This window comes from Crassostrea angulata, chromosome 4 (genome assembly GCF_025612915.1).
Source record: "Crassostrea angulata isolate pt1a10 chromosome 4, ASM2561291v2, whole genome shotgun sequence".
In the NCBI taxonomy this organism is placed as follows: Eukaryota; Metazoa; Mollusca; class Bivalvia; order Ostreida; family Ostreidae; genus Magallana; species Magallana angulata.
In genome coordinates this window covers 36,754,875-36,768,256 of record NC_069114.1, presented here as the reverse complement: position 1 = coordinate 36,768,256, position 13,382 = coordinate 36,754,875, and the positions used below count along the sequence as shown (strand labels likewise).

The 13,382-nt window shown below is 33.6% G+C and overlaps 1 protein-coding gene and 1 long non-coding RNA gene across 2 annotated transcripts; one reads left to right on the top strand and one right to left on the bottom strand.

Annotated features, from left to right (window-relative positions):
* Positions 1–2,205: 2,205 nt before the first annotated feature.
* On the bottom strand, positions 2,206–7,757 carry LOC128181380 (uncharacterized). The gene is made up of 3 exons (XR_008243311.1): positions 7,599–7,757; positions 4,523–4,613; positions 2,206–2,383 (listed from the first exon to the last, which is right to left on the bottom strand). It is a non-coding gene; the product is annotated as an uncharacterized LOC128181380 (long non-coding RNA).
* Positions 7,758–8,605: 848 nt separating this feature from the next.
* Positions 8,606–12,763, top strand: LOC128181379 (uncharacterized). Its single transcript, XM_052849770.1, has one exon. It carries the CDS (start codon positions 9,239–9,241, stop codon positions 12,470–12,472), a length of 3,234 nt encoding a protein of 1,077 aa, XP_052705730.1. The 5' UTR covers positions 8,606–9,238; the 3' UTR covers positions 12,473–12,763.
* Positions 12,764–13,382: the final 619 nt, after the last annotated feature.

Genomic DNA, 13,382 nt, shown 5'->3' with positions numbered 1-13,382 from the left:
CTCTTCCAAAAACGGCATTAAACAAACTCTTGACCTTCTCTTCGAGCTTAAATATTCACAGGATTTAATCACGTGACCAACCAAGTTCATATTCTGGTGAACTTTTCAGCTTGCTGTTTATTCCTTCAATGTAAATACATGACATTGTTTATATTTTTATGACTATAACGTCATGTAGGTACCCTTGTTAATGACCTATCAGCCAGCTTATTCCCTGTAAATACAAATAAATCGCTTTTCTAGAGATGCACTGATAAATTGCATTTTATTTACAATTTACAAAATATTTTTATCCATGTTTATTTTCAATTAATCATGTTTTATTATAAAACGTTGAAATTATTCGAATTGTATAGTGATAGTTTGTCTTTCACCCTGCTTCTTCTGAATGGCTCCATACACCATGACCAAACAACTACTGATATTATTTTCGCGTAAAAAGAAAGAATGCATACATGTATAATCATACCGATATCATAATCATGTTAGACATGTGCTAACAGTCCTTACATTAAAATCGTCTCAAGCAACGGTCCACACTGCGCCTTCCAATACCTTATCTCCGTATGGGAGAGGATTTGCACATATTGGCTGTAGTTTTCGATGACATCAATTTAATTCAGACATCCGTTTAGTACTACTATCGAATCACATCGACTTTTTAAACCGACTAAACCGAGTTTGTATCCTCCTGAAAGGGTGTGTTTTTTCATAACTATTTCATATTTCATAGATATGTGATCTACTAAATGCATGATTCAATAAATAACTTTATTTAGATGTTGATGTTTTTACAATACAGATTTTTCAGATTTTTTTTTAAAGGGGGGGGGGGTGCAAAATAAAAGATAGCGAATTTGCTATTCCGTCCCTGATCTCCTTACCATGCAACAGATAACCAACATGTAAGTAAAGCCCCTTTCACAATTGGCGCACGAGCACTTTACAACACTTTGCAATCGAAATTTTTTAGATTCGCACGAGCCCTCTCATAAATGTGAGATATGAAGATTAATTTCTTCAAGAAAAATCATATTTATTTTTTTTTCTGGGGGAATAAATCTCCATATTCCCTGAGCATTAATGCAATAAACGTTTTATTAAACCAAACAATATATGATTATACAAAATACTTTGACTTCTAAAAATTGTTTGACTTTTCAATAGCAATAACGTCGTGATTGTTTGACTTCCTATGTTACTGTCTCACTTTTCTTTCATAATTTCAAATCATGGATAGTTAAAGTTGGTTTTGTGATATAAAGATAATCATAATGATTAAATATTTTTGAGTTATTTAAGGAGTGAATTTAATTTTGACGTAGATGTTATACGATACTCTAAGTTATTCATAAACCCAGATTGTTTAACCATCTTTTTATCAGATGCAGAACCAGCCCAAAGTTTTGAAAAAAATGTAAATGGGCCTAATGGGGAAATAGAAACCAATAGTTTAACAGTGTTATGGTGTTTGTATGGACTCCATGTCACAGTGACATGCTGGCTAGATGGTGGGCTTGGTCGTTGAATAAAAAAACTCGATGCAGTCAATTACAGCTCTAGTTCTCGGAAAGCACTTGAACACTTTATAGGTAATTTCAGACGAAATATATCTCTGGTCGGCCATTGGATTAAAAACTTGAGTTCTAGTTGTAACAAATCATCCAGGTTATTATAAATATGCGGCTTATACTCGAGCAAGATATTGCGAAGATGTCGGCCAGTACCTCAACATCAAGGCCACTTTCGAGCTCTGTTACCCATTTTATTCAGTGAAATCGTTCCGAAAGAGTGTAATTCAAACTTACCGCTGAAACGTCACATTGTCCGTAGTCACGTGACTTGTGAAACATTTTTAATAGATTTTGTTAAATGAATTGATATCTCGGAAATCGACTATTGATACCGACTAGATGGGTATGCATGAAAAAATGACAATAAAAAACTGTCAACCATATTTTTCGCCTAAATCAAGAGCTACGTGAAATAGTATGTTGCATCAATGTATACCAAAGAACTCTATACGAGTAGGCCTATAACCTGGGTTGGGGCAGTTTACGCTTTATAATCCGCTTCGCGGATAAGTACGTTTTTGTGACGTGTATTATGACGTTCAAACCAGGTTATACAAATTAAATAAATTTTTCTGTCCAATCAAATGCCGCGTTACAACCAGAAAATTAAATTATTGAAAAAAATTCTGCGTGATGCTTTGTTTTTTATTAACTGAAAAAAATTAAACAATACTGTAGAAATCGCAATTACCGGTATTTACACACATCATGAGACAATAAGGAATGTTCATATGTACAAACACATTCAAAATCAAAATGAAATAAAAAACTGTGAGGATTTCCTGGTCCATTGTCACATTATCGAGCACCTGAAAAGTATAAATAAACATCAAGTATATTAAACTTCTGGGAGATAAGAAAAAAGGAAGAAATGAGAGACAAACAGAAGAAACTTAAATTAATTGGTTTCAATAATATTCATGTATAGACATCACTATTTTAATTTTAAAACATTGTTTGGGGGACACGTTACAAATTTGCGGACAAAGGTTTGATCAACAATATCTGAACACTGAACTCTGAAGGAGTTAGAACAACTTTTTTTCAATTTTATATGGAATAATAAACCTCCAAGAGTGGCAATAAAATGTATCACACAAAACTATGAAGATGGTGGACTTAGAATGATAGATCTAAACAATTTATGTACAAGCTTAAAGATCACATGGATTCGTAGATTTCTAAATTATACTTCCTCTTGGAAATCACTATTACTCAGTACTTTGCCAAAAATTGAAAACATTTTTTCGTATGGAAATATGTTTACAAAAGTTTTGTCAAGTTGCTGTACAAACTTGTTTTGGAGAGATGTATTTGATGCTCTATTAAAATTTAGGAAAATTGTTGAAACCGAAGTGTCTGAATCTGTTGTTCAGCCAATCTGGTATAATGAAAATTTTAAAATTAACAACAATTTTTTTTTTATGAATGCTTGGCTCAAAAAGGTGTTCTGTATGTATATGATTTTTTTAGTACTAATGGTCAAATACTTAGTACTGCAATATGAAGATTTCTGTGATAAATTTGATGTACTGATTCCATTTACAACCTATTATGGTATTGTCAACAACATTAAAATGTTAAAACTGCCCTACGACGTAAATACAATTATGTTCAACAATCCATATTATCCAGTTTTCTTAAAGCCAATTCTCAAAAACATAAAGGGTTCAAAAGAGATATATGATATAATCACAGCTACATCCTGGGAAAAACCAAAATATGAAACTAAATGGGAAAATGAACTTAACCTTGATGTAGACAGATTTTGGTGGAAATTACATAACCGTGCAATTTTTAAGATATCCACAGATGTACAAATTCAATGGTTTCAATACAGAATTGTTCACAGAATTTTAACTACAAATGTATTTTTGAAAAGAATTGGAATTGTGCAATCTGATTTATGCTCTCTTTGTGACCTTTATCCTGAAAACTTGTCCCATATATTCTGGGAGTGTACTTATGTTGAAGAACTATGGAATTCTTTTTTTGAGTGGATTAATGATCAAACTAATATGATGATTGATGCCAATATTGTTGATATTTTGTTTGGTAAACTGTCAAAGCACAAAAATATAATCAATCTTTTGATAATCTTAGTAAAACGCCATATTTATAAGAAAAGAAATAACAAAATGTTACCGTCTTTCGAAGGCTTAAAGAGAGAAATACTGTATTATAGAAATTTAGAACATTATATGTATAAAAAAAATAACAATGAAGACAATTTTTATAAACGATGGGATATTTTTTCTTCCCTTCAATAAGTGTCCTCTGTTTTAATTTACACTTGGGATACTCTATTTTTTCCAACTTCCGCTTTCTTTTTTTCTTATTTTTAAATTTGAACAATCTTAGTATATATAGTTACTCTGTGTACACAACCATAAACACTGGATGAATGTGTGTGTATATGCAAAAAATGTCCTATGTACAGCTTTTTTCACAATGATATTGTAAATTTGATGACTTCAGGGCCTCCCAACCCTGACATCAAATAAATGTTTAAGTTGTCTGGGACAATAAAATATTTAAATTAAAAAAAAAAAAAAATATCTGAACACTCTATCATATTTTACTCCGATACATATTTGTATTCGTAAAGCAAGTCAAAGCTAAAATCCACGAAAAATTGTGATCAACTAATATTGATGAAACTACAGCAGACAAAGATAGGCAGAGTGGCTCTTATATGATTAAGTTAATTGTCATTTTAAAACAAGTCATATAGAGATTGCTATGCACTTCAATTTGTTTTTAGTTCTAGTAGCTGAGAGAACAAGAAAGAGACGCAGTTGTGCATTAAGATTAATATGAGAGAGAGAGAGAGAGAGAGAGAGAGAGAGAGAGAGAGAGAGAGAGAGAGAGAGTGTGTGTGTGTGTCTCGAAGTGCTTGGTTAATAATATGGAACCTTTTCACTTGGCCGGAATAGCAGTGAATATACCTGGAAGCTTACTTCTTCGAGTCCCGCGGACATTTACAACGTTCATTGACGGGAACGTCCTTCAGGGCGCTCTCGATGTGATTCCCACAGCCTAAAAATAGATAACACTACGTCATCGTTACAGAATATAATTATTCCCAACAAAGGAAAACTCCTGTATAAAAAAAACTGCATCACAAAAAAGATGATAACCGATTGCACAAATAACTGAAATATTTACAGCTATTAAGATATAAAAAAAAACCACACACACCTCTTCGATACGTCAATAGCGTATCGAAAGAGGAACGATTTTACAAATGTAATTTTTATCATATAGGTTGATACCACGAAAACTATATAAATCTCGACCAAAAAATATCTTAGATATAATATAGAATTTTAATTATTGTGCCTTGTTTGCTATTGTTATTTTATTTGAACAGTGACAAGTGAAATTTGAAGGGAATATTTTATAAGGTCCGTTCCATTTGCTCCTTCAATTAACATTACATGTATCATAATTCTGCTTTTTTTCCCACCATGCAGTGGTTTAATACTAAGCAGCTGCAAATGATTTATGCTGAATAAATGCATTTAATTTACAATCAGTCGGATGTTCTAATCCATCATAAATCCCAACGGTTATCTAGCTGAATAAAATTTATGCGTTATATTTTTGGAAATTAAATTCAGGTAAAATATTTAAACTCTCACATCAAAGTAAATGTTCACATTCAAATTCGTAAATAACGATGTAACTTGGTAGATCAAGATTTTTCTGTACAATTCTTTCAGTGACAAATTCATGCATAAACAGTTTAAGACGCGTTTTATCGATCAAAACTTATTAATTGCCACAAGATTCTTGATAAAATAAGGATTTCCAGGTAAAACCTAGTTAAGATTCGCCGTGTGGGTAAAATAGAGACAGCATGGGTACCGATCAAAGTTTTATTGTTATTCTGAAAATTTAAAACTATTTCTTGCAATAAAAAATATGGACCAAAGTATATCATGCCCAATTAAGAGTAATTCTGTGCAATTTACATATAACGATGCGCTTAGGGTGCATCTTGTATAATTATCATAAAAAACAAGGTTTGCAAATCTGAAAATATTTGGAAAGTTCTTGTCATTCGTTCGTTCATTCATTCAATAGTTCATCCCTCTTTTCAGATAGTTCGCGCACAATAAAGTACATGTGCACAATACATTTATAATACATGTACAACGTAAAAAAGAAATGGAATAAATGTGAAATGAAAACAAGAGGCCTTTCTGCCATATTGCTCAACTGAGCAAATCAACTTGTTGCCCCCATTACCTTTATATTGCTGTATAACTATGTATAACCAATAGCGTTACTAAAATACTACTGAAAATAATTTAAATAAAAACTTTACGTTTTGATTCAAGTGTCTTAAAAGTGACATTGACCGTAAGGTTTTTGATAAACAATTTAGTACCATGATGATGCAGAATCACGGATTTTATTCACACATATAAATTATTTTGCAACTGATATCGAATAATATTTCGAAGACACACATGAGCCGGATATGAGTGGGGTGCGTTACACATGTGATATGTTACAACACTGTGTCATTCTATGTCAATAAACTGTGATTTATTGTTTTATATAGAGAGAAACTGACCTAATGCTTATCACCTAGCAATCTTTCATACGTTTTGAGTTCATAAACTTGTTTTTATTATTTTTTTTTTTAGAAAACAGCATTTAAAGTGATGCTGTTTCTGTACTAATTGTCAGTAGTAAAAGCCATCACGGATTTGCTATTCATTTTCCTCTCGAGAATCTTTCATGTGACATAAGCTTTAATACTGGTTAAGTAATAAAAATCCAGGCATGTTCCTTCTATGCTCCTTCAATTTTTTAACACTAAAATATGACGAAGTTTAAAAAAATAGATAATTGTTGAGAAAGAATACTATATTGTGCAAAGCAAGCAAGACAAAATTCAACTTCTTCATGGAGAAATATGCACTTTGTATAGGTTGGGGTATTTTAACGTCCAGAAGCTGTGTCGTGATCACACACATTTTTTCTTTGATGTTGCTATGACGGTTTTTTTTTAATGAAAATAAATGACTCGTTCGAAAATGATTTCTCCCAAATTTCATAAAAAATATTACATATTTTATACATTTAGTTTACTAATGTAATACAATCTGTCAAGATGATAAATGGGTTGAGATATTTTCATCACACCACCAAAGTATTGTTATGGTACATTTATTTCTCATTGTCACCTGGATATATCGGATGACACTGGATTAAATCGGATCGACATCAAGCCATTTACTGACTTTTCTCTTTCATTAGTCGTACTGGAATATGGAAGGGCACAAATTCTATTTGTAACTTTAACATGATTATTGAATTGTCACATAAGACACTCAACTCAATACAAAAATGGACAGTAAACCAACATATGGCTAGTTAATAAAATGACATTACATTAAAATTCTGACAATCACAGAATTCTTAACAAAACTAACAATCAAATTATGTCTGTTTGGAGTAGAGTCGCTACATCTTTGTCATTGACAAAAAAATTTCTGCCTAAATGATTTCTTGGTATGACTCAGCGGTTCTATTTTCTGATATTGTTTAACTATTTTGAATTATAACTGGCGCTTTCCTGCAGAGTACATGTATATTTATATTCGTTGGTTATAAATCACGAAGGAGTTGGTACAATGGCACGGATATACATGTATGTGTCTGTGTTAGAAATGACACATTAAGCTCTGATATCTGAGTATTACGCGGATATATCTCGACGCAACACCACGCTATTGCAGATCATAAATAATCTCAATGCATAAACATTATAATATACTGATATGTTCAAATATCCGTACAAAATACATTTTATATCTAAAGAAGCCTACATAGATATATGTACACAAGATATTATAACTATCCACAATGGCATACATGCTAACAGTGATTTCATATCTCGATCAATCGGATTTTTTATATTCTAAATTAAATTACCGTCAACTGTATAACTGAATATCACGTAAAGTTTGAAATAAATATAATCAAATTATGATAAAAAAAAATTACCGGCCCATGTTGCTTTGCCGCAGCCTCCGCATTTGGTCTTGAAGCACATTATTATTGATGTAATATGTGATGCTGTCCGCCTCACGTTAAATGGTATTTTATATTCTCTTCTCGCAGTCAATCTATCATAAATTAGTGAGGCGCACTGAACGTACCTACACTAACACCCGACTGTGTGCACACTGTTCACGATAATAATAGTCAGAGCGGGAAACAAACGTGACAGCCGCTCACAGCGGAATGCATGCCATTGACCTTGAACTTGGTTCAGAATTCGCTTTATAATCCTGTGCGAGGTGCTCTGTTTTAAATGAACAATGACTTGTAATGTCATTTAATCAGTCCAATGACAAAATGGTTTTTGAAATATGTCATTCGTATTTTTATGTTCTTGGATGTATTGTATTCAATCTATGCAATCATAATATTAGTAACCCCCCCCCCCCCCATTTTAAATTGCGCGATTTATGGTGTGGTGTGCTAATACGGGGAAATGATTAGAAAATATTCGTATATATTCAACGGATTCAGTAATGAGTTATTGAAAGAGTCAATATCAAAAATATTTATTTTTTTTTTTTTATGAAATTCTATAAGTAGATTTATAGTTATTAAATACATGTATATACAAGTATAAAGGACATGTACATAAAATATGTGTTAGGTAAAATGTATACATATTATACATGTACATAAAAAAAATACATATTTTGGTATACATTTAGTATTTTACATTTAGCTTCTTTCCCAAATGTATTATTTTGTATAGACATGCTTCTCCGTGGTTTACAGAGCTATCGATTGCTCCTTGAATTTTTCTAAATTGAATTACTCTGGAATTGCCACCCCCCCCCCTTCACCTTTATGAGAGTTTGGAAAAAAATTGAAATGAAAATAAGGAAATTAAGAAAGAAATTTTGAAGTGATAGTCATACCCCCCCCCCCCCAAAAAAAAATTGAAGGTTTTAGATACTCAGTAGTTGTCCTTTTTTTCTTTTCTTTATAAATATTGCTTGTCAAAATTTGTAAACTCATTCCTTCATGGAAATTAGACCCAAGCAGTGATGTACATGTAATCAATTCAGATAAATTTTAGCCAAGTCATGATTGTTGTATACAAATATGCATCACGCTATATCGATTTTTATACCATAAATCTAACAACACTACATACCGGTGCATTGCTTTTACTGTAAGGAATAATTATCAAGTATTGTCTCCTTGGCAACATACATGTAAAATAAATGTAAAAATTGATACAAATATTCAAACTTAATTAAGATAATACCTTTTCATATTCATTTTCTAATAGAATCTTTTTTAAAACGCTACTTAAATAACAGCGTATCCAAATGCTGCCATACTTAAGGTATTTGGACTACTAAAATAGATCTATTAAAAACCTTGCTAGAGTATCATCGATGAACCAATCTGGCTCATTGTTAACGTTGATTGGGATTATTTTTTTCTTACACCGTACAAATGTATTTGCTTGCCATTCCCTCTAGTGTTTATATTTTCATTTCTCTGCATGAATGATTCTTATAGTGGGATTTCGAAATATTTGGTTTTAACGCAAATCGAAAGTAAACGAAGTTGGATGGTAGTTCAAATCCGGAAGATCTTCTGAATAAGGCTACATGATGAGTGTCGGGAACACAAGGGGTGTCATTTGTAATAGTTTGGGTAAGACCCCTCTTCATCTGGCGGCGGAGGAGAGTGACGTGGACAAGATGGAAGAACTGTTGTCTATGGGTGGCTATGATGTTAACGCGCAGGATTTTCGAGGCAAAACACCCTTGCATTGCTTGTTTGACAAAAACAAGATTGATGACATGACCAATCTGGTGAGTGCGATGTCTATTCTCCTGAGGAATGGTGCTGATCTAAATATTAAAGACAAGTTTCAAGATACACCATTGCATGAAGTTTTCTACAACTATGACGCATTTACACCAATGATTATACGGTATTTACTGAAAAACTCCAACGGAAAATTCGATATAGAGTCTCGCAACAATGTCGGGTATAACATATTCTACAGGTTTATGACTGGGTTTCGTGCCAGCTTGAGAGAGGAGGACGATTTCCAACAGATAGTAGAAGATACAGAGTCATTTATCAACGATTTCTTGGACGGCAAAATAATTCAACCTTGTCCCGTCAAACGTCTACTTAACACGAAAGACAACTACGGTTGTTCCGCATTTCAACTGTATATCAATCAGCTTGATTACAGAGAAGAAACAATAAAGAAAATGATTAAGATGGGAGCCGATGTCAACACCCAATCGGCCATTGGCGTGACACCTTTAATGGATGCTGTGTTAGATAGGGTAGCTCCATTAGCCGAGATATTGCTGCAGGCAGGTGCAGATGTCAACATCAGAGACATATTTGGTCAAACAGCACTTTTTAGAGTGCTTACTACTGACTGTTTTAACTTACTGAAACAACACGGGTCAGATTTTACGATCTGTGACATCTTTGGCCGTCCACCAATCACTGACGTGTACCTCTATTCCCCCGAGGACTCCCCAAGAAGTGGAGTGATCATCTCAGATTTTGCATCGCAACGTCAGCCTGTGTATAAATTGTTTTTAGAGAATGGAGTCAGTGTCCATGCAAAAGACAAGTTCGGTTCCTCTCTTCTTCACTATGCTGCGTGGTATGGTGCTCAAGAAATGGCCGAGGCTCTTATTAAACATGGCGTCCCTCGAAACGTCACAGACAACAACGGCATTACTCCAGCTGAACTAGCTTGGAGAGTTGGGAATTATGAATTGTGTAACTTTCTATCTGACCAACCAAATGAAGCTGGTTTAAAAGACCCAGTTAAAAGACATTATATTAACTTGTTGGTATATCATGAAGACGTTAAAAGCATAAATGAGATTTTACCCGAAGTGGAAGACTTTCCAGAAAACCCTGCAGAACTGCTGAATAATCTTATATGCTCTCCAAAAACGGGCATTGTGTTCAAAGAGTCTGAGGCCTATGAAGTCAAAAAGGAAGTTTTAAAGTTGATGAACAAAATTGCCATATTGATAAGCACAACTGATCCTGCCTTTAGATGTACGGTTTATCCAACAGGCAGTTCTGAAGATGGAAGCAAAATTGGGGAAGCAGACGAATTTGATTTTACATTTTGTCTCAATTACTTTTCAGAAGAATGTATGCCCTATCAAGATGAAGATATGATGGACACTGGTTTTGCAACATTAAAACTGAAGTCGTTTCGTGAATCTCACCCGTTGTTGCAGTATTTAGCAGATGAACATGTCATTGAGTCGTTTATTGTTCGAGACACTTTCCAAGATCTCTTCACAAACGCCGTTAATAACCCTGATACATGGAAAGAAAATATTTTTTACTTTGACGGTCTGTTGAAATTTCCAACAGACAAACCCATTCTCAATATGGAGATTCATTGGTGTGGACCAATAATGAAGGATATCATTATCAGCATCGATGTGGTGCCTGCAGTGTGCTTTCCAAGATGGTTGCCAAAGGAAATGGAAACTAGAAATCAGGACCTCGCTATTCAGAGAGAATCAATCCAAGATGAATGTTTTCTCTTGTTTCAGCCTCCAGAAGTAAGAAACAAAGAAAGACGAAAATACTTAAGAATATCACGATTTTCCAGCGAGCTGCAATATCTGAAAAGTCTTCCTGAGGTATATTTGGAAAGTTATGCAGCGGCAAAGATACTTATTAGCGACCGATTCTGTCCAAGGTTATTGTTCTCTGAAAAATTTAACTTCGACGAAATATTTGTTGATTCATCTGACAATACAAGTAGTTCAGACGAAGACCAGAGTGAAAATTCAGATAACAATTGGACTAAAAATATGGAAATTGTTGAAGAAAATGAACATTTGGAAAATCAAGTGGTTGAATCAGAAATGTCAGAGGATTCGAAAAGCGCATGTTCCCAAGATAGCGAGTCGTGTTCTGGTCTCATTCAGGGAACTATATTGTACAAAAATAGCGGCGTTTGTGATCTCTCACGTTGTGTTATTGAAGTCGATGAAACTTTGCGGTGTACGAGACTATTTACCCCAAAAGAAAACCAGCGAATGGAAATTTCAAATCTTTCATTTTACGTAGAAAATGGTGGACTGCAAGCCAGAAAATGCAGCATAATTCGAACTATACAAAAGGAAACCAGTCGGTGGATACATTTGGGTCCTGCCTTAAACGTGCCTGAACACGAATCGTTAGACAAAGTAGTAACAAAAAGTTTAACCAGCCAAGAAAACCAGAACCTGACAGTCGCCGAGTGGCTGGAACGCACTTTTCCAGCAATCAAGAAAGCTTCAGATAATGAATCCGTCTTAGAGGGCAATGGTCAGGATGGGAATTGCAGAGTTAGTGATAAAGACAAAGATTGCCTTCCAGAACAGCCCGAGATCCCAAACATGGATACTGAAAATTGCTTGAAGATGGGTCAAGACACTATAATGGGGACATCATCAAACGCTAGATTAATGGAATTTACTGCTGCGGATGATAAAGACGTGTCTTGGGACGGGGGTGAAATTATAGATGGATACGATACTATATCCAGTTATATGCTGAAGAACTGTCTATTCTGTGTTGCAAACGACTTGAAAGACGCTGACAAAAATATCAGTCTTTTAGATATTACCATTAAACTTTTTGAAAAACTGCAGAGCTGTGCTAAAGCAGAAAAACTTGAATCCTTTTTCCTTCCGTACTTGAATGTTTTTACTTTTGCAAACGAGCACATCAAAATGATACCCGAAGACGAGGTTTTAGAAAGCACCAAGATACAATGTCACCGAATACAATTGTTCTGTGAGGTACTTCTAGGAATATTGAAACTAAATCAACAATATACTAACAGATGAATTGTAATCATTAATTGATGTACATTGTTGACCTTGGTAAATAGCGTAAAATATTGCCTACAATATTCTTCTGATGTTTTAATATTTTAGTTTTTAACCATTCCAAATTGGGATCCTGCATTCTGGGCAGATAACATTCTGTCACAACTTTACTTTACTGAATGAAATGTTGTTTAGATGACACGACAACGACATATCTTTTTTATGATATTTATTTTTCATTCCCATTTTCACAATCGTATATTATTTCATAATAAGGTAATGGATATGTAGGATTTTTTTTGGGGGGGGGGGGGGGGGGGGGCATTCTCACTTTCACACTCTTTCCTTTCTTTTCACCCTACATCCTCTTAAAGTAAACAAGAAGGAAAAATACATAATAGATCAGTTGTTTACTATATTTAAAATCCAAAATATGTTTTTCCATTTTTGCGGGAGTTAATTAAATTTCGTAATCGCACATGATATCTGATGGCTATATATATTTCATTTTTTTTATTTGAATAAATACTAGTAGATGATGTAAGAGCCGAACAAGGTCAGGTTGTTTTTTGTTGTTTTTATTGCTTGGAATACAGAGTTATAAAATTAACAACTCTTTTGTGACCACAGTTATTATTATTATTATTAGTTCACCAAATAGTACATTATAAACATTAAAGCCAACTCTATTTGAAGTGTTGCTATAAAAATGCCTAATAAGATTATTCCATATAGAATTTCTGAAAATGTCATTTATACATGCTGAATGACAACGACATATCTTTGACACTCTATAGTCTGTCCCAAATTAATTGCGTCCATCACTTTTTGATGATTTTTAATTTAGTTAAACACATCTGTCAATGTAGTACAATTCTAATCAATAAAAAGGAAACATTCAAGATTTTTTCACTGATATATCATGTGT